Here is a 21,768-nt window from a genome sequence, read left to right as displayed (position 1 = left end):
TTATATACTTAAATTTTAATTATTATCATATCATATATTATAGTATCACAGTCTCCATATGATACCTACATCCAATGCTACCCATGCATGTAGAGATTTCCGTGATGGCTCACCAAATCTCTGCTTTTCATCTGGTCGCATAAACTCTGCTATCATGTATTAAATTGTATGAATTCCTCTCTGGTGCTTAATCCAAAAATGAGTTTCAAGCCAGAAATGTAGAAATAAGAAAGGATTCCGATGTACAGGATTCAAAATATTTCAGTAAACATTTGATGAACTTCTATAAATTCAATTATGTAAAGCCTTATATCGTGAAACCATTTCTACAAGATTAATTAAAACAGAATTTGACACCTTGGAACCCCAATGATGGAAATGTTCCTCCTCAACTAGACTAGACGCCCTGGTTGGTATAGACGACAATTCAAAGTATATCACACTGCATTGCACCAACGAAATGTATGCAAAGTGTGATCCAGGTTTAATAAAAATATACATGAGATGCTGAAACACTAGGAAAACCATAGGTCACACCTTTCAATCTGTAATCTGCCAAATTATTTATCAAACTTCCCAACACTGATTATATGTGGCTCATACTATTTCAACTCTGCGACATTTTGACTATGTACTTAGAATCTACTCTACAAGGTAAATGCTATCTTGTTCTTTTATACTTTCAGAAGAGCTCCAATAATTGCTGCGAGACATCTGCAACAAGGTGAGATTAATCATCAGAAAATATAAAATACAAAACTATTTTTCGCAGCTGAAAAGTAGGCTGACAGCGATTCAAGAAGATACCTTCCAAAATAATAAAGATCGCTCAATTTTTAACTGCATAAGATTTATCCTAATCTTGATATTAAAAAAGGATGTGGGATTAGGTTACCTTGAAGAATGGATGGTGTTGTCTGGAACTCTTGCCAGATGTTCCGATCAGCAGCAAGATCCATGTTGAGAAACTTGGCAGCAAGATATGCAGCTCCAGCAGCAATATGTTCAGGTTTAAATTGAAGCCAAAGAGAACTCCGAAGCCTGCAATACATGTTTCGGCTTCAGAAGGTCATTCGAGACAAATAACTACCGCCAGCATTGGTCAACACAAATAGCTAGAAATAGGCAAACTAACCATCCGAGGCAACAATAATAGAAGATTTCTGGACAACTTAGCATATGATTCTACCATGACAGATCAAGTCAGCTATTACAATAAGCAGGGAATATAAACTTAGATCATACAAACATATTCAACATTCCTACCAAGTGAAAAGCACAAATTTATTAACTTTTCTTACCAACTATACAAGCAGCAACTCAGGAAGAATAATATTCCAAGAATCTGTGCAGGATTGCTGATATACCAAACTATAGCAATATCTTATACTCATTTAGAGAACATACTTCCAGGATCAAATCCGCTGTAGGGGCTTTAAACTCCCAAAGTACATGCAATTAAAATGAGAAAGCATGCATGTAGCGCTGCAAATTGCAAACAACTGAATCTTTCAAAGCTAATGCCAATGCCACATCTTCTGCTCAACATTTTGACCTGACGACTCTTGCTATCATGCATTCATGCACATTGGAATGCTTATTATGAATGCAACTTATTCCACACTAAACACCAGCCGCCTAAGATATCAATTGTTCCATTTCCCAAGGAACAGGGATAAAACAAAGCAGGAGCAAACCTTCTTTAATTATCAAGATGGAGTACATTATAATTTTCAGAGAAATTGTGCAGAACTTTCTGAAACATTAAAAGTGCTACAAAGGGCAGATTTTTTCTTCTTTTTAATTTTTTTTAAGGTGCTACACAGTTCTCAACACAATACCATATAAATTGCGAAAAATCTAAAGCAATGGTCAATGGAGATCCAGAATTCATAGTGCTAACAGACTCAACATTGATGAGCAATAACAAAGATTAATAAATTATTTTCTTTTTGTCAAATATATAAACATATGCTTAAAAGAAGCAGAGCCACCAGTGAACCACTCAGGCTGCCCCACTCATTAAAAATGTGTGGGGTGGCTTTTACCTTGCTTATTATTACAGGGTTTGAATTAAGTTCCTCTGAAAAAGAATTTGGATGTTCAGTTTGTTAAGCTCACAAACTGGTTCATAATAGATCAATTTCTTTGATATTTTATTTATTTATTTGATTTACGTATATTGCTAAATAATAAGCATGTAAAAATGGAATTAAACCTTTAAAAAATTACATCTCTTCAGCAAATAAATACATTTTTCCATAACAATCAAATCCAGAAAAATGGCAGCATGCATTTGATGTCCTAGAACCTAAAAATGATGACCTTGATATGGCTGAATTCTTTTTTACTACAGAACCAGTACTCTATTCAATAAGCAAATTTAGGAACTTTTAAAATTAAGAGATCAACTATTACCAGATGAACAGAAACATAAAGGGCACAAGTTTGTCTTACAAACACAGGAAAACCACTAAAGTAAAAGGAGTTAGGCATCTAGAACTGCAAGCTACACACGCTAGCCAAGTAGGCTTTGCCTTTGAGTCATCTACCCCTAAATATACGACACACATCCATAATGGATTTCAATTTGGGAGGTTCAACATCTACATTTCGAAATAACCTAGGTTTACACAAAGGATGAACAGACCAATTCCAAATCATGAACAATGCTCGTATATCACAATTGGATCCCTGGGAATGCTACACTAAAGAAACTTTTTCGAAAATGGAATTAAGAGTCTGACAATTTTAAATAGCCATATATTACTTTCTTCTTCCTGTAACGAAAAGTACCCATTCCCATTACAAACTTAACCAGACCTAACTTTGGACAAAGAAACTACAAACAAATCACTTGAACAGATGAAAAATCAGTACAAATTTTGAAAAATAATATTCATCATTTAGAAGGTGTTAAAGAATAAAATATGCACGCACGCACACACACACACACTCACACTCTTACACTAAAGTCTAAACTGGGATAAAAGAAATAATTTCAAAATTTAAAACACTCGTGGAAGAGAAAGCTGTCCAAACTATTCCATTTGATTGACCAACAAATTCAATGTGGTTGGAGAATGGGGGAATTTGGGACAACTTTCACAAACCAAAGAAATTTCAATTATAAGATAGCATTAACAGCTTTCACTAACCAATTACTAGAACACGTGAAAAGCTTTATTTGTTTAAGAAACAAAAAATAAATGTACCAGAAAAAAGGGATAATAACAAAAATTCAGTATCAGCATAGGAACTGAGCAGGAAAGACATCAACATCTTGTCAACTGAGGAATGACTAGCATTTTTTTTTTTTCAGGATAAGAAATGACCCAGAGCATATCTGAATTTTGGAATATTTGAAAATTTTTGTTGGTTTTTTCAAATAATTTCTAATTTGTATGACCATCCAACCCATTTTACTAAAAAAACAATGTATGATCTCCCAATCCATTTGACTGGCTATGATCTTTCTTTTTCCCTTTCAACAAACAACTTAGTTCATGCTTCAATTTTGGACTATTTGAAATTTTTTGTTGGTTTTTTCAGATCATTTCTATGATCTCCAACCATTAATTAAAAGAGCAGAACCATTTCTAAGATCTTTCAACCCTTTTTAGCTGAGACTTCTTTTTTTCCAGGACAACAAATGACTCGGTCCATTTATGAATTTTGGACTCTGTGAATTTTTTTGTTGGTTTATTTCAGATCATTTCATGATCTTCCAACCCTTTTACTAAATGAGCAACAAGAGCACATTCGGCTCAAGGTCATCGGCAACTACAAGGCATTGGATAGAAAATCTGGATTGGGGCTCCTGTAGCTATCTCGGGTAGCCCCAATAAGATTCCATGGGACATATTCAGACTAAAGCAATCCATTAGACATCAGCAGTTCAACTTCAGAAGAAAAACAAAACTTTCCATGAACAGCATATCAATCCGCCAGCTAAGAATATCATATAGGCCAGCACGCTAATCTTGTGAATATCCTGCAATTATATGCATGCCAAAAGAATCAATATCCCATGACAGAATACATACACAGATGTTGGACTAAAGAACAACATTTTGAGAATCAACACTATCTTGCACCAAAATTTAGAAGGGTAAAGACCAATGTATCTTCCTCAGCCAATAGATCTCCAGACCTCAAGACATGTTATTGCTTGAGGTTTAACACACCCAGTGCCCCACATGAGCTGTTTACTAAACTAGTAATTTTCATTCCAATCACTGTATTAGATAACAGGAGGCAAGTCAGAAACCAATGAAAGGGCACTCAAACAAATTGAATGTCTAAAAGCATTTAACCAATTTGACATGAGTCAATCAGTTCTCTTCTTAAAATAAATGGTATAAACAAACATCACTGCAGCAATTGTAGAAGGTACAGGATTAAGAGAAGAAAACTCACCCTTCACTGACCAGGTTTAAAGCCAGATTCACCAAAATGGTCTTTGATAGACCTAATTTGTTAAGAACAGATGTAAGGGGTGCATATGGATGTTGCACATTGAGTTCAAAATTTAGGGTAGTCAGAATCAACTGTTCAGCCTCAAGCAATCGCTCACGATACTGTTCAAACCAATCCTGTGACACAAATCAATTCAGTACAATTGTAAATTACTATCCGTTAAACTAGTATTCAATGGTAATATAAAGAGATTAAATATCATCTTAATAGGTAATCATTTTCATGCTTGATTTTACGAACATATCAGGCATAGCCACGTAAGAGGTGATGGAGTCTAGACTATTTAATATTCTCTGGATATCTTCCACAAGAAACATAATATATAGGAGACAATTTTGGGCAGTCAGAAGTATACTCACAATAGGAAAAAGATAGGACAACATAGTAAAATCTTGTTTATGTAAGATTTCACTAGATGCCCGCAAAACATTGTTCAAAGGGCGTGGCGATTCCTCCGACTTTGCAGCTAGGAAAAGGGCAGCAGTAGCAATCAACTGTAGCACAACACAAAAAATTAAAAAACATGGAGCTTGAACCATTTACGTGATATAGAATCAGACCTACTTGCATATAATCAGACCACGGATGTCGCTATCTCTGAAACATTTAGTAAGGAACATAAAACATGCCTTAAAATTTAGAGGGAAATAGAACTCACAAATCTATCATGGCAGGCATGTGATCTCCGAACAAAAAATCGGTGGCATAGAACCATAGCCGTCCCAATGGTAGTTTGAGGCCTGTTAAAAAATCATGTCATGCTTTCACATTGGCACAAAATAGTATCATGCAATGAACTAAATCCATAACAACAACATCGCAAGCATATATCTAATGAAGTTTTCAACCCCACCACTGGGACAGGGGCAGCTATAACCATGTCAGATAATATGAGTGATGAGTCTTACAGTTCAAGCCGCATTCCAAGGTTCTGGAGGTAAGCACAATAGGAGTACCGCAAGTGTGTTTCGTGACGCACATCAATGCCATCTTTTCTTGATGGAGAATATCTGTCAATCTCGTCCCTTGACATGAAGGATGGCTTATCATCTTCAAATATAGACCAATCAAGCTGCAAGCTAGCAGATGTTGATGTATCCGCATTGGATCTTGTAGGAGGAGCTTGGAAATTGGCTGATGAGAAATTGTTTTGGACAGTGTATGGAAGATAGTACATCTGGCTATCTTCCCAAGCAGGAGCTGCATATTTTCTCCTTTTCAAGGATGCTGGGACAGCATCGTACTTAGCATAATTAGCATGATCAGCCATGTAAAAATTATAGTTGCCACCATGGTCCCCAAAATTTTCCCAGTTGTTATTCTGAATATTATAACAAAAGACATAATTCCTGGGAAAAATCATATAAACCACCAAAATTAGACAGAAAATTGCATGTTTCCTTTCAAGTATTTGCTACAATAAAATTTCAATTTCATGACGACCAGTCTTTGTCAAAGATAACAAATTCTAGCTGGAACAAATCAAATTAACGTTCTATGATCTTATAATTATTAATAAACCATACATCTAAAGGTAATTCGCATGATCGTGGAATATGTAGCCAAGAAAATTTTCTCTTTGGGATTTATTAAGGTCAGGAACAGAAAAAGCCAGCTTGAATTCACGAACAACAACGCAAAAAGAAACACATAATTTTTACATATGAGATTTAATCAAGCAGATCTCGTGCAACAAAAACAAATACAATTCAAGAATCAGAACCTCAGAAAAAGATAATCGAAAGAGAAGATAAATGAAAGGAGGTAAATATACCTGAGTAATCGCGAAGCCGATCTGGTGAAATCAGCAGAGAAATTACTTGATTTCAGATTGGATATTGGAGATCGGAATTAGGGTTTTGAAGAAGAAAAGATTGGGAATGGAATTGAAAGATAGTAGCTTTGTATTTGAAGGTCAAAAAGGAAGAGGAGGATTGTCTAAAACGGCAAACATTATCTACGTTTTAAAGGTTGGGTCAGGTTGAAGTAATGGAGTTAGTATCCAACCGGATCCAACATTATTAACCCGTTTAAACTTTAAAAAGAAGAAAATATTAAATATGTACCATTTAAAACTAGCACTTATATATTTCAAAGAGGAAAAAAATCAACTTTCATCAAATTCATGTGATAAAAGTTTTTCATAAAATTTAATCGTACCATTGCTATAATTTATAATATCAATAAAAAATTTGTTTAAGAAAACTCCATATTTTTTGCATCATAATATAAATACTTTAATAAGAGGTTAATAACAATGTGTAACAATAATAGAAGCTTATATCAATAGATTGACCAACAAATTAAAGGGGTGTTTGAATATTATCTTGTTCCTCCTTCTCTCTTTTCCCTCATTCCTTCCTTCTCTTATCGGAGGACCATAACAATAACAATATCCATTCACACACACAGACATTTACACAAACACATAACCTACATGTATAAATATAAAGAGAGAAAGAGAGAAAGCCTGAGGGGCTGAGGAGATACGGCTATTCCAGGTCTTGTTGTCGCTCCGATGGTGATGGCAATGGTCCTTGATAGTGCTCTTGCCGTTGAAGTTGCTATTGCTGTTGAGGTTGTTGCTGCGATAGGAAGGAGAGAAAAGTGTGCATTGGGGTTGCTGCTGTTGTTGTTGCTGTTGATGTTGAGGTGGTTGTTGCTGCTAGTGGTAGTGGAGGGAGGGAGGGGGGAATGTGCATTGGGGAGGGCGTTGGGGAGGGAGAGGGGAGGGGGGTGGGGATGGGGAGGGAGAGGGAGGGGGAGTATGCGCTGGGGAGGGAGGGATTAGGGTTTGGGGGTGGTTTGCCAGGTTACAGTGGCCACTTTAGCATTCTGCTTGACGGAGATTTGCTCCGGCGAGCTTGGGGACACGCTTGTCAAATTTTAAAATTTTGTACGGACTATTTTGTCAATAACAAAAGTCAGGTACCATTTTGTCAGCGTCATAATCTTTTAGGTACCGATTTGGTAGTTACCTCTTATAATTTTTATACGTAAACTTCTGTAATTAATAACACTAACATAGATATATATTAGCTAATTTAATTGGTGCTTACCTGGTCCAAATGTTCTTAAATTCAGCTCATGGATGATGGCAGCTCAAGCATATGGCATAATAGGAGGCGAATCTCTGTTGCAACAAGTTGCGATAACTCTTTGAAATTTAGATGACCTGAAAGGAATAGAATAGCTGGATTTTTTAGCACAAATGTCGCACCCTAAGGGAAATAGTAGCTTCAGTGAGAAAGCTATATCAAGAACGACAAGATTTTTCGCGCCAATCTCTCTCTTAATTCTTATTATTAATGTTCACTTTTCTCTTTTGATTTCATGTTTTGTTCGTTTCTCATATCTTTAAGGTAGCGTTTGTTTTGAGATACTGAGATAGAGATTGATTTGTTAGTTCAGAGACTGATACTAAAATTTCTATCTCTATCTCTAAAATTTCATTATTTTAGTACCTCCAAAAAGTGAGGACACATGAGACTAATATTTTTAGAGATAGTGACTGAAACTTTAATAACATTTTATACCTAAAATACCCTAATTTCAATTCATTAATTCCAATTTTACTATTTGTGTTTATTAAATTAGAGTTTCATTTTTCTTTCAATTTATGTCTCTCATTTTGCACTAAACAAAATATTGAGATTTATTCCAATTTCTGTCTCTTAGTCTCTGTCTCTCAATCTCAGTCTTTTCATTTCTGTCTTTCCACCAAACACTACTTAAGAGATTTTTTTTGCTTTCTTAAGTCCTTGTAACATAGACACTTGTTTCTTTCTATTTCTATTAATAAAATATCATTGACTTTGGATAAATAAAAACTAATTTTTTGTGTTAATATAATATTTTTATTATTTGAACCAGTTAATAATTTAGATGATTCAAGTTTTTTTCAAAAGAATATTAGTACTATACAATTTAGTCACAAAAAAAATAATATTATACTATTTACTCTTTTAACAACCGTCTATAAAAATGTGTTTGTTTAAAGTGAAAATAAAAAAAAAGAGAGAAAGAAATTGAAAAGAATTTTTGTTTTGTTTAGTTGAATAAAAAAGTAAAAAAAAAATAATAAATAGTGTAAAAAAATAAGTGAAATATATTGAAATATTTCTTTCCTTTCAACTGATATTGCGGATATTTTTAATTTTTTGAGATAATTTGAACATATTTGTCTCCAATACAAAACTTAGTAGTTAAACTGATTTAAGTATAGAATTACAGAATAAATTACAATCTTTATCTATAAAAGTATAAAATCATAACAAATTTAACATGAAAAATAATTTTACATAAATTTTAATATCGAGGCATGGCTTGGTGCTAAATGCTGATATGGAGAGGAGGGGTGCTTGACATTGGGGTGGTGTCAGAGAAAACGGACGGTCCAATTTTATTTATTGTGAATTAAAAAAACGAAAATTTTGCACAACTCAGACCATGCAACTATTAGAACCTACTTCTCCAACGAATAAAACTGACCATCCAATTTATTCAATAAAAAATTACAGGATCCGATTTTCATTATGTAAGTTTCATTTCCTCCCAACAAAACGGACCATCTGATTTACATATAAACTCATGAAAACAAAAAATTCGGAGGGTCCAATTTTTTCGCACCAGATAAAAAAACTGTCCCACATAATAATGTAGAACCCCTATCTTCCATAACCTTACAAAGCACCTACACCCCCTCCATAACAAAAAAAAATCAGCCCATTATTCTTCGGTTAAACCATTAATGAATGCCTCAAGAAGAGTAACCTCTCCAAGGGTCTCCTTGGAACCAAGTTCCAATTTCTCCATAACAGGCTGCAACGTGGCTTGGAAAGAGAGAACAAAATGAGCTTACTATAAATCAAAATAAAAAAACAGTTCAACTAGGTATCCTTTAACAATGTTACAATATTCAGCCATTTCTTACAATAATTCAAAAAAACTAAAACAAACACATCTAAAAAGTTGTAAATAGATTTAGTGTCTTTAAAAATTAAATCTATATTTAAAATACAAATTAAATCAAACTAAAATTTAAAATTTAAATTTTAAATTTCTGTTTCAAATTTAATATATTTAATATAATAATACATTATCATTTAAATACACGTCATAAATTTAAATTACTCAAGTTTGAATTTTAACTTTTAAAATTCTAAATTAAATGTTAAATCATTTAATGATTTAGTAAACACATTCAAAATAGAAGAAGAGAAGTCAAAAAACGTCAAGACCCCACATCTAAAACTCAAAAACTCAGAAAAGCAATTCACCGGCACTCTGAAGACAAAGAGACTTCACCCCCTGCCGCAGTGCGCCTGCACCACCGTCCTCATTGGCCTTCATCGTCGACGCCCCACATCCAAAAACCAGAGACGCTAAACGGCAACTCAGCGGCGCACACTCTCAAACCCAGAGAAGTCACTCCCTGCTGCCGTTCGTCTGCGTCACCGCTTCCTCCACCACGGCGCACATCCACAACGCTGCATTCCTCTCCTTTCAAGCCCATCGTCGTTGCCGGCGACTTAACCGAGGTTTGGATTATTCTGACACCACTAATTTTTGTGTTATTCTGTATAAAGTTTTGATTTTTTATTAATTTGAAAATTAAATTCCGAATAAAATGGCTTGAGAAGATTTACGTATATATTGTAATGTAATTGATCTTTGCATGTGCAATTTCTCTATTTTGGAAGTGTTTACATCTTTGAATCGAGTTTTTTGTGTGGGTAAGCTTCCAGTAATCGCTATCTGTGGGTGTGTTCATGGTTGCTGCTTTACATTATATCAACGTAGCTATTTCTGCAATTGGGTCAGAAATGAGCGAAGGCTTGAAATTCATATCATAGGCTTGAACGATTATTAGACCTGAGCACTAATATTCTTATTTGTGTGTTTAAGTGTTACAACATTACATGAAAGCTTTCTTTTCTACCCCCAATAATAAATAATTTTCTTAATTTTGGGTTTTTACTTCTTAGAATGGATTAGCTCTGACGGGTGCAAGGAAATTATGATTAAGTTCTATTTTATAGTGTGTTAATGATCAAAAGATGTTATTTTTGTTACATAGCTTTCATAGTCAATTAGCTTGCTGGGTTGGTTGCATGAGCTGGTTACACTGCAATTAAAAGAAATATATCTATTTGTTGGGTTGAGAATGAAGACAAGAACTTGTCCAAATAATTAGTGTGGATTATTACGATTCAGGATGTGTTTATATTGTTACCTCAATTCTACAAGTGTCTTTGGTGAAAACTTTATGTCTAACCTTATTATATGAACAATGTGCAGTGTAGAATCATAATGCCAGTTAAAAAACGTACTTCATCTGGTACAAAGAAAGAAAAATCAGCAGCTAGTAAGGCTTCCGATGGCAGACTTGATGAATCTAATGTCAAGAACAAAGTTGGAAGACCGAAGAAACCAGAGGGTCCTAAAAAGGTAATTTGTTTCTCACTTTAAAAATTTTTGAGGTTTGCAAGTGAGGTACACAATTACACATATACTAACTAGTGGCTCAATATTTTAGAAAACACTTGATACCCGCTGCTCTCCAACTGCCATTGCGGATATGATGGATCATTTAAAAGATAAATATCCGATCAAATACCAAGAAGTTGAGAAAATGGGTTTTGGATGCCTGAGGCACATCCCTAAGTGGTCGATGAGCCAAGATTTGATTGTCGCCCTGGCACGGTCATATAACAAGGATCGAATGCATTTGGAAGTTGAGACCGGAGACATACCGGTGAATGCACGAGTGATAGGTCAAGCATTGGGACTCCCTACAAATGGTAATACATAAAGTATATATTTAATGTAAAGTACATATATGTTATCTTTTGGATGTAGTACTACTTCTCTTAACCATACGGATTCCGTGTTACAGGTGATAGCTTTCCGAAATTAGATCCGAAGAAGCATCGTAACCTCATAGATACCTTTGAAGGCAGAACCCAAAAAGAGGTTAAGACCCATGTTATCAGATGCTCGGTTACAACAGAAGTAGAAAAGGAGGAGTTTCGGCGCTACTTCATAATGTTTGTCATGAAGGCCTTTCTCTTTGCTTCCAGTAATAAGTATATTACCAATTCATTCATCCCGGGCGTGATAGATGTGCGTAATCCAATGAGATTTTTTTGGGGTAGACACATCTATGACTGTGTTAAGGAGGGCTTAAGGAAATATAAGGAAGATGGCATAAGGACTATTGATGGATGCATGTTTGCTCTCTTGGTAAGTTGAGCCATATCACTTGTTAGACCTAGATTCACTTGAATGGTAGTGCTAATTTACTCATGTGTTTTTGTGGCAGATACTTTACTTGCATACGAACAAACATGGGGATCTTAGGGGATATTCTGGTGGCGGTGAACCATGGACTAAAGAATGGACTGTTGCTGAGCTTAGAGAAGCAGTAATGGAAGAACAAGTTCGGGAATCGGTATAGATACATATGTACATGTATTTAATTTTTTTACTATGAACCTAGGCTTGAGAATTAATTAATATATGTAATAGGGTCTAATTCGGAAGATTGATGAATTACGAAAATCCGAGAGGGAAAAGGGCAACGTCGATGAACCACAAAAGAGAACACGTGATAAGCGACGGGGTGCACAAGTTAGACCTCGAACTAAGGAGCAAACAAGAAAAAGGCCGAAAAAAATTGTTGCCGAGTCAGATGAGGAAGAATTTCTCACCGAGGCTGACGTTAGCGATAAAGAATTATGTCATGAAGAGAACCCAGGCTCAACATCCTCAGATAAAATTAATGTTCCCTTGTCTCGATATCGAGTGTTGAGTGGCACAAAAAACCGGCAGGAAAGGCAAGTTTAAATGACATTTTTCTTTAAAATCGTATTTATATTCCTTCTTTTTGTGGCTAGATTTGTATGAGTGCAATTATTCATTATATTATCTAATAATTGAATGAATTGGTGTGTATAGTCTTGATCTCCAAGAAGTTTTCGATGCTAGAATTGAAAAATAAGTGCATTTACTAATTATTGATGTTAGAATTTACCTATATGATATGTACACTAGTATTGGAAAGAATATGTATTTGTATCATTTTGGATGTGTTTCAGCAATTAAATGTGTAACGTTATGTAATTTTAGATGTGTTTAAGTAAGTCCTATTATAATGAGTTAAATGACTTAGTGTGTGTAGACATGAGCTCCAAGAAGAAGTTGTTGCTGATTGTGGAGAACCTAATCCTGTGAGCAACGAAAAACACCAAGCTGTCATTGCTAGTATTGAAAATTAAGTGCATTTACTAATTATTGATGTTAGAATTTACCTATGCGATATGTACACTAGTATTAGAAAGAATATGTATTTGTAATATTTTGAATGTGTTTCAGCAATTAAATGTGTAACGTTATGTAATTTTAGATGTGTTTAAGTAAGTCCTATTATAATGAGTTAAATGACTTAGTGTGTGTAGACATGAGCTCCAAGAAGAAGTTGTTGCTGATTGTGGAGAACCTAATCATGTGAGCAACGAAAAACACCAAGCTGTCATTGCTAGTATTGAAAAGTAAGTAGGTTTACTAATTACCACTGTTAAAATTTACCTATGCGATATGTATAATAGTATTGAAATGAATAAATACTAATTGTATCAATTTGGATGTGTTTCCACAATTATTTGGATGCCATTTTGTTAATTTAGATGTGTATAAGTGACTCTGTTTGTGTTATATTATATTGACATAAAGTACATAGTGTGTGTAGTCATGAGCTCCAAGAAGAAGTTGTTGCTGAATGTGGAGCACCTAGCCCCATGAGCAACGAAGAGCATCATGTTGTCAATGAATCGAGTGTAAAGTAAGTACATGTATTAATTATTGTTGTTTCAATCTAGGGATACAATATGTACACTAGTATTTAAGCGATTATAAACTGGATTTCTTTGGATTGGCTATCCATCTTTTATTTGGGGATTGCAGGACATCAAAGTGTTTAGATATGGTTGTGTATTCTGGACCCCACAGAAGTGTGAATAATATGGAAAGCGGCGAAGTTGATCATGGAATGCCCCAAGATGATGTTGAAGAGTGCAATAGGCTTTCCTCGAAACCAACATCTGTCAATAACACTCCACCAACGCCTGCTCCAGTTATAATCCCACCGGATTTTGATGAAAATGCAAAAGAGAAGGTGTACAGATGGGTAATAGATGACAGAAATCCGTTGGATGAAGTTATCGTGTGGTACCGGACACATTATACGTTGGACCTAACACGAAGAGATCTGAACACATTAAAAAGGAGGGAATGGGTCGACGGTCGGGTAAAAAATCTAACAAATAATAACTATATATATAGAATTTTAACCTACTTTTATCATCTCTTTTCATTTTGTCCTTTATGCTTTTATGCATGTGCAGGTGATAGAGTGCATGTGTGCACTCTTTAATGGGCTCCCAGCCAAGAGGTTTCAAGAAGATTTCTACTGCATTAATCCAATGATATTGGTATGATGAACACATATCAATGTTACTTTTTACTTTTTCTTACACCGATACACTTAGTAATAAACTAATACGGAATAAATGTGTACAGGGTCGTGTTATGACACCTATGAATGTTGAAAAATTTGAGGACAAACACAACTCAGAGTATGTGGGGTTAGCAGAATGTTGGGGGAACGAGATCCGTCTGTTCAACAAGGTAGAAGCAGCCAAGAGACATACGGTATATGTTCAAAAATATTACATCCAACAAGTATAAAGTTTTTTGTGCATCCCTTTGTATCTTTGTAAGAGTATCGAAAAATAAAATCCGAGTATGATGCAGTTCTTTGTACCCATCTGCCTGGATAATCACTGGTGGTTGTATGCTTTTCATCCAAAAAGTGCGACATTCTTTGCTCTTGACTCCCTAGTTAGACCCCCTCTTACCGATCATAGGGTGAAAGTGGATGAATATGCGGTAAGTATAAACACGGTCGATACAAATTTCAATCATGTCCAATTAAGATCAATAACCAATTGCATTTGACTAATTTTGGTATGTCCTCTTATATACAGGCCAAGCTTATTGACGAGTTGGCCCAACTCACTTTTTCATGGTACAAAGTCCAGGACGAGGGCATAGGAAAGCCCCTTTATGTGGATGTTCCGATTCAACCAAACAAGTATGGTTCAATGTGATGTCTTATTTTATTGGGTATCAACACCAAATTAACTTGATGCATATTTGCTTTTATCTTGATTGATAGTTATGACTGCGGAGTTTTTGTCATTAAATTCATGGACTCGTGGGATCCAGAAACTCTTGACATGGATGATTATGTTGTGCCAGTTTGGACAACGGTAGGCCATAGATCCATTTAGAACAATGTTTCTAATATTTTTTATGATATTATCGTTTGGTGACATTGAACATTAATGCATGCAGGAAGACATGGCTATAATGAGGAGGAAGTACCTACTAGACATCGTGCTTGATCCGTGGAATGGTTATCTGAATACTGTGGAGGCTGTTGCCCATGCCCCTTTACGCCGTGCACCTCAAAGGAATAAAAGAAAAGAGTTGAGAGATCCTTGGACTGCGCCAAACACTGCTGAGCTAACAAGAAGAGCAGAAGAGGCAGCATGCAAGAGGGCCAATAGGAGAAACAGAAAAATATAGCACTGTGCAGATAAAATTAGCTATTAAGATGGACATATTTTTCTCATTAATCTAGGATACCATCTCTTTATTTTTCGTGTTGTTAGGAGACTCACTTAGCCTTAGTTATTTTCATGTGTTTATCTTTTGTGTTAATTGTTCATGCGTTGTGGATACAGCAATTAAAATATATGCAGATTAATAACTAGGTGTCCGTTTTACTTAAACATTTTGGATCAGTAAGGCTAAAAAAAAAAATTTTCTTGTGCTATTTGATAGAATTTTGGATGTGTTCCAAAAATATGTTCAGTTCGACTGTACTATTTTGTATGTGTAATAAACTTACGACATAAACTAATTTCAACTATTATCTAAAACTACCAACCAATAACATCAATAAAATAACTAAGATGAATAAATACTAATGCTCAAAAAAGTAATATAATTATTTTGGATGTGTTTTAAACATATTTTGTATATAATATCGTACTATTAGATGTGTTATAATTAAAAAATAAGAACATGATTTTTATGACTATACCAGCTACATCTTCTCTCTTAAACGCTAAATTATTTTTTGGCTTCTTTACTCAAAATACTTTATTTTTCTCTCTTAAACGCTAAATTATTTTTTGGCTTCTTTACTCAAAATACTTTATTTTGTGACAGTTCAAATAAGAAACGAAAAAAACCCAACTAATAATTTACATAATAAATATTAGATGCATTTTATCGAATAAAAAATCAAAAAATTAATTGTATTCCGTACGTTTATATTTAAAAACTAGCATTTAGCGATTTTGAAAATGTTTATATTTAAAAACTAGTAATTTTATGATTTTGGATGTGTTTTAGAAATATTTTGTATATAATATCATATTATTAGATGTGTTATAATTGGAAAATAAAAATACAGTTTTTATGACCATACTAGCTACATCTTCTCTCTTAACTTCCAGATTTTTTTTTTTGCTTCTTTACTCAAAATATTCTAAAGGAATTGTCACGTGATTTTTTTATTTCCACAATTTATTAGTCATTTAATTGAGAAAGTAAGTATTTCTGCCGTTCCATTCAAATATAATTAGTTATCAAAATGGATATATTATGCTCTTTAATCAAGGATGTCGTTTTTTATGTTGTTAGGAGACTCAATTAAGCTTAATTATTTTGCTATGTTTATCTTTTATATAATTGTTCATTCACTGTGCATAAGCTTGGTTATGCCAGGTAAAATTTGTTTTCAACTGCTAATTAAATTAACTTGCAGCACATCCAAAATCATAACCCATCTTTTAAATTGGTTCCTGAACACATCTAAAACTCATTCATTTGAACCAATAAACCTAGCCTTTGCAACTGCTAAGTAATAGAACATAGGTAACGTCATCTATATTAATTAAACAAATTACCACTCCAAAATGAGAAACATACCCTACCCTTTTATGACACATCAAAAATGAGATTTTTGTAATATAAAAAAGGAATTAGAACACATCGAAAATTCAGAAATAGAAATGAAATTGTCAAAAAAAAAAAAAAAAACATGAGACACCCTAATATAAAATTGGGATTTGGAATATGTAGATGCTGGAGCTGCTATTGCATGTGTTATCCTTTAGTCAATATTCATATAAGAGTGCGCCTACAAACAAATATAACAAACTAATGTCAACAAAAAATGGATGAATACAACTTAATATATAAATAAAAAGTTCTCTGATGCAAAAATCTTACATGAATAGAAGGGTTCTGGAACGAATTCAACAATGTTGTAAATCCCCCCGAGCTTAAGGAATCCATTTGCGTATTTTTTGCATGATGAAAATGTTCAGGGATACAAGAAAAGGTGTTGTGGGTGAAACAGTCTTCTTCAATAGGAGCAAAATCCTGCATCCATACATGAACAATATTTAAATTACAAAATACAGAACTTATAACATACTCTCTAGCAATAAACACTAAAATAAACCTTAGGGTGTTTGCTAGCAGTAATGCATCTCTCGGTGGCCTTGTTTAAATGTTTGTCTCCTTCAACAGCTGCACCTTCCTGTACATATGAGAATATCTTAAATTCAACAGGCTCAACACATGAAAAATATAACAAGAGCAAGATTATTGTATAAACCATGGCCATTATAACTAACCTTTGTACGTTTACTACTAGCTCGACGTTTCTTAGAACCATTCTTAATTTTCCGGTCCACATCCGCCTCGAGTCTCTTGAAGCTTGGGCGCCCCCTAGGTACCACATGAGGAGGGCTCCGCAAAGCATTTAATCCATCAGAACACTCACTTGTGCATACGCTTTCTGAATGTTTTGCCCGATGCTCGGTAAGTGCCACTTTAGCACTCGCAAAAGCGGAACGCAATATATCAGCCTCCTCCTTGTCATGCACAAAGTCCTGGGCCACATTGTAGAAGTCAACACACAGTCCCCTAAATATATTCATGCTTTCATCAGAGCGCCGTGAGTCGTGACTACTTCTAATATGAGTGTGCTTACGATGAACATTCTTGCTCCACCGAGATAGTATATACGACGATTTCACCTTGTCAACCCTACATTGGGATAAAACCGATAGGACATGGCAACAGAGGATACCATATGACTCAAACCTGAAGCAGTTGCACCTAACCTGGTGTGAAATAGGACAAAACACAACTTCATACTCGCTGTAAAAAGACATCCCCTTAATTATCTTCTGTTGAGTCACTTCATAGAAGTATTGGTTGTCCTTCACTGCCCTTGGAGACAGGTTGCAGTCACACTTTTTGATAAATTCGGCTTGAACATTGCGAAATATGTTGTTGGTGTACTCATATTGGAACTGCTTCTCAATAGGAGAGTTCGATACACATGGGATCAGGCCCCTATTGTCTGCTGCATCGCACTCCAACTCCTGTTGTTCCTTATCTGCAAGACAATTGTCATACTGGTGCACAAATTGAACTAAACTGCTCCTACACGTTAGGTACTTATCAAAGAAAGAATGCATGCTCTCACTCCGTTGTGTACTCCTCATGCCAGCCCAAAATTCATGCTCTAGAAAAACAGGGACCCATATATTGCGAATATGATAGATATCTGCATTTGAAAGACATATTTGCTTTTAAAATAGTCACCTATGTTGTCTCACTAAACATGCATGAAAGGATATTTAGCTTAAGTTCATTTTTTTTACAAAATCTAGTCAACACTTAAAACGACAAATAAACAGACCAATCAAGTTTTGGATGTGCATTCATACCGTTAAGCCAGTTGTTGTCATGAAGGGTATACTCTTCAATGAAGTCATACCATGAACTTTCAAACGATTCTCGCGAATGAGACTCCCAAATAATCCCATGCATTGTAGCTTTAATTTCCTCATATCGGCTCAACTTTCCAAGTTTATGGGGTATCTTCCTCGTGATGTGCCAAATGCACAATCTATGCCTAGTGTTTGGCATGACATTTCGAATGGCTGTTGCCATGGCTCCGCATTGGTCAGTTAAGATTCCATCTGGTGTTTTTCCCATACATTTTATAAATGTTTGCATGAGCCATTCAAAGGACTCAGTCTCTTCGTTGCCCAATAAAGCACACCCGAAAAGACATGACCTTCCGTGGTGATTAACACCCACAAATGCTGCAACTGGCATCTCATATCTATAAAAAAATCAACACGTGGGGCACTCAGTGAGCTTGTAAATTAATGAATCCTATAAAAAATAAACCAAGAAAAAGAAGTTACTTGTTGAGTTTGTATGTGGTGTCAAATGACACCACGTCACCAAAATACTCGTAAGCAGCTCTTGATCGAGCATCCGCCCAAAATGCATGCTTGAGACTATTGTCACTATAGAGACAAATGTCGTAGAAGAAATTTGGGTTCTGCTCTTTCATCCTGGTAAAATAGTCCAGCATCTCTTGCGCATCAGTATCATCTCCATTGATTCGGAGTTTACCAGATATATAATTTCTAACATCCTTCTCAAGAAATTTCAGATTAGAACGACCACCAGCTTCATCAGCAAGCGCCTGAAAAGTCTTCGAAGGTCGTATACCAGCCTGGTCGTTGCGCTCAATGACATCCTTAACGTGCATGGAGAGTTCTCTGTTTTTCTTAAACATCCATGACAAACTGGGATCACACCGATGCGTGTGAGCTAATTCTACCTTCGACAGTCTCTATTTTCCAAGCTCTGTGTCAAGTTTCACATAGATGCGAGCTTTACAGTGTACAGATGAGACTGTGTTTGACCTATGGGTTACCGGATTCTTCTTTGTTCGGTATCCATCTCTATTACACTGTATGGATTGGTTAATGGGTGTTTTTCCATTCTTGTCGAAGTTAGTGTTTCTTATATGAGGCTCGAATCCCACTTTATTGGCATAGTTGTAGTAAAATTGGCGTGCTTCTTCGAGGGTTCCAAATAGCATCCCCACTTTTGGAATCTCCTCATCATAAATGGTGGGATAAATTATGACCTAAAAAAACAAAACATACTAACAAGGATTGTGGCACAAAAATGACACAATAATACGTGCATACATATATATTTATAGTGTCATTGCTTGGATATTTGGATGTGTTCACATGAATATATATATTAAAATATAACCTATAATTAGCATGCAAGAAAAAAAGTCGGCCATAAATATCAGAAGAATAAATTAATACATTATAAAAAATTTCAAATAAAAAAATGTCAACTACCTCAGTCGTGCACTCAGTTTCTGTAGCAGAATTGCTTGAGCTATTACAAATATTTATATCGTCCATATCAATATGGGTATCAAATGAGTGAATTTCTTCTGATGACGGCTGCGTGTTCAAGTCTATAGCAAATGCCATGTTGATGTCTAATATTATAAATAAAATAATGGTCATTATAATATTAGAAAAATACAAAATTGTAATTAATTAAAATATTTGCAAATTAATAACCAACTGTCCATTTGGTTAAACAGTTTGGATCAGTACGACCAAAAAAAAATCTTGTGCTATTTGATATATTTTTCGATGTGTTCTAGCAATATTATAAGTTCGATTGTATTATTTTAAATGTGTAATAAATTTACGAAATAAACTATTTCCAACCATTATCTAAAATATCCACCAATAACATCAATAAAAAAAATTAAGATAAATAAATATTAATGCTCAAACAAGTAATAAAAATTCCAACTAATACCATGATAATATATGTTAGATATTTTTTATAAATAAAAAACAACTTAAATTAATTGTTGATTATAATAATTTTGAAAACGTTATTGTTCAAATAAGTATCGAAAAAAATCCAACTAATAGTTAAAATAATAAATATTATATACATTTTATCGAATCGAAAATAAATACATTAATTGTATTATTAACGTTTATATTGTATTATTAAAATTGGCACGATTTTGGATGTGTTTTAAAAATATTTTGTATAAAATATCATACTATCAGATGTGTTATAATCGAAAAAAAACAATACAATTTTAAATTAATTGTTGATTATAATAATTTTGAAAACGTTAATGTTCAAATAAGTATCGAAAAAAATCCAACTAATAATTTAAATAATAAATATTGTATGCATTTGATCAAATAAAAAATTAAAAGATTAATTGTATTATTAACGTTTAAATTTATATATTTAAATATAGCATAGTTTTAGATGTGTTTTAAAAATATTTTAAATAAAATATCATACTATCAGATGTGTTAAAAATGAACAATAACAACAGAATTTTTATGACTATACCATCTACATCCTCTCTCTTAAACTCCATATTTTTTTTTTTGCTTCTTTGCTCAAACTACTTATGTACAAAGTATTTTATTTGTAACAACTCTATTAATAAATTAAATAAGATCAACCATATTCCAATTAAATAACAATAGAATTTTTATATTTAAAGTAAAATATAATTAGAAATATTGAAAATGATACTTCTCTTTAAATTATATAAACACGTGTAGAAAGTAAATTTACCTACTTACCTTTTAATAATGCAGAACGAGGGAGAGGGAGTGCTTCAGCTCTGGAAAATGGTGATATGTCTTCACCAACGAATAAGAGAAGAAGAATTCAGCTGTGCGTACCTTTTTGGTTTTGGAACATGTAACGCACTGTGCTTAGAATAAGGAATAAAAGACTTTAGTTGTTACTTGAAGTTCCGAAAATAAAGGAAAGTCACATAACTACTAATAAAGTGGGTAGATTTTAAAATTTAAATTAAATTTATTTATGGATATGTATCTATAAAATAGGAACATGTTTTAATAAAAAATAATTAAATATTATTTAAATCTGATTAAAGGCTGAAAAGTATTGTACAACTAGCATTTTCCATAAAAAAATTGCAGTGAAGACACGTGATAGTCACGTGGCATTGTTGTTAGAGAAGAAGCATTGACCAGTCATTCAAAGCTGTATAAATGGCAGAATCTTGGTCAATAACCAAAACTTTTTTTTTACCTCGAAAGAACAACAGCAGTAGATGAAGAAACAAGATGGGGAGAAGAAGAAGAACGAGAACAAGTAATAATAGACCAAACCCTTCTTCACATTCATCCACTCTTCCACCATCCCCAACCCATTCCTTTTCTTCTTCTTCTTCTTCTGATTTCGAGTTCACAATCTCAATCTCACCTCGAAAATCCTCCACTCTTCTCTGCC

At 34.2% G+C, this 21,768-nt stretch overlaps 4 protein-coding genes across 8 annotated transcripts; 1 reads left to right on the top strand and 3 right to left on the bottom strand.

The window, feature by feature from the left end:
* Positions 251-6,450, bottom strand: LOC107617569 (cyclin-T1-4). Of its 4 annotated transcripts, none has more exons than XM_016319349.2 (7): positions 6,254-6,447; positions 5,388-5,828; positions 5,138-5,219; positions 4,839-4,973; positions 4,420-4,595; positions 896-1,041; positions 251-714 (listed from the first exon to the last, which is right to left on the bottom strand). In XM_016319349.2, the coding sequence occupies exons 2-7, from the start codon at positions 5,747-5,749 to the stop codon at positions 683-685; spliced, it is 933 nt and encodes a 310-aa protein (XP_016174835.1). In that variant the 5' UTR covers positions 5,750-5,828; positions 6,254-6,447; the 3' UTR covers positions 251-682. The 4 variants fall into 4 exon arrangements, 3 of the variants coding, with proteins under 3 accessions (XP_016174835.1, XP_020966868.1, XP_020966869.1); XR_002353849.1 differs by lacking the exons at positions 251-714; positions 896-1,041 and adding exons at positions 1,798-3,994; positions 4,120-4,238 and having other exon boundaries at positions 6,254-6,450; XM_021111209.1 differs by lacking the exons at positions 251-714; positions 896-1,041 and adding an exon at positions 1,798-3,994 and having other exon boundaries at positions 6,254-6,449.
* On the top strand, positions 13,455-15,282 carry LOC110267337. Of its 2 annotated transcripts, XR_002354823.1 has the most exons (5): positions 13,455-13,970; positions 14,059-14,190; positions 14,293-14,427; positions 14,526-14,810; positions 14,896-15,282. XR_002354823.1 is itself a non-coding variant. In XM_021112622.1 (4 exons), the coding sequence occupies exons 1-4, from the start codon at positions 13,872-13,874 to the stop codon at positions 14,646-14,648; spliced, it is 489 nt and encodes a 162-aa protein (XP_020968281.1). In that variant the 5' UTR covers positions 13,455-13,871; the 3' UTR covers positions 14,649-15,282. The 2 variants fall into 2 exon arrangements, 1 of the variants encoding a protein (XP_020968281.1); XM_021112622.1 differs by having other exon boundaries at positions 14,526-15,282.
* On the bottom strand, positions 16,607-18,233 carry LOC107616111 (protein FAR-RED ELONGATED HYPOCOTYL 3-like). The gene is made up of 2 exons (XM_021112621.1): positions 17,081-18,233; positions 16,607-16,998 (listed from the first exon to the last, which is right to left on the bottom strand). Exon 1 carries the CDS (start codon positions 18,132-18,134, stop codon positions 17,193-17,195), a length of 942 nt encoding a protein of 313 aa, XP_020968280.1. The 5' UTR covers positions 18,135-18,233; the 3' UTR covers positions 16,607-16,998; positions 17,081-17,192.
* LOC110266989 (protein FAR1-RELATED SEQUENCE 5-like) lies at positions 18,310-19,225 on the bottom strand. The gene is made up of 2 exons (XM_021112103.1): positions 18,846-19,225; positions 18,310-18,760 (listed from the first exon to the last, which is right to left on the bottom strand). The coding sequence occupies exons 1-2, from the start codon at positions 19,223-19,225 to the stop codon at positions 18,310-18,312; spliced, it is 831 nt and encodes a 276-aa protein (XP_020967762.1).

The sequence above is a fragment of the Arachis ipaensis genome, chromosome B09 (genome assembly GCF_000816755.2).
Source record: "Arachis ipaensis cultivar K30076 chromosome B09, Araip1.1, whole genome shotgun sequence".
Lineage (NCBI taxonomy): Eukaryota > Viridiplantae > Streptophyta > Magnoliopsida > Fabales > Fabaceae > Arachis > Arachis ipaensis.
The sequence above is the reverse complement of the archived record's forward strand: the minus strand, read 5'-3'. Positions and strand labels throughout refer to the sequence as shown.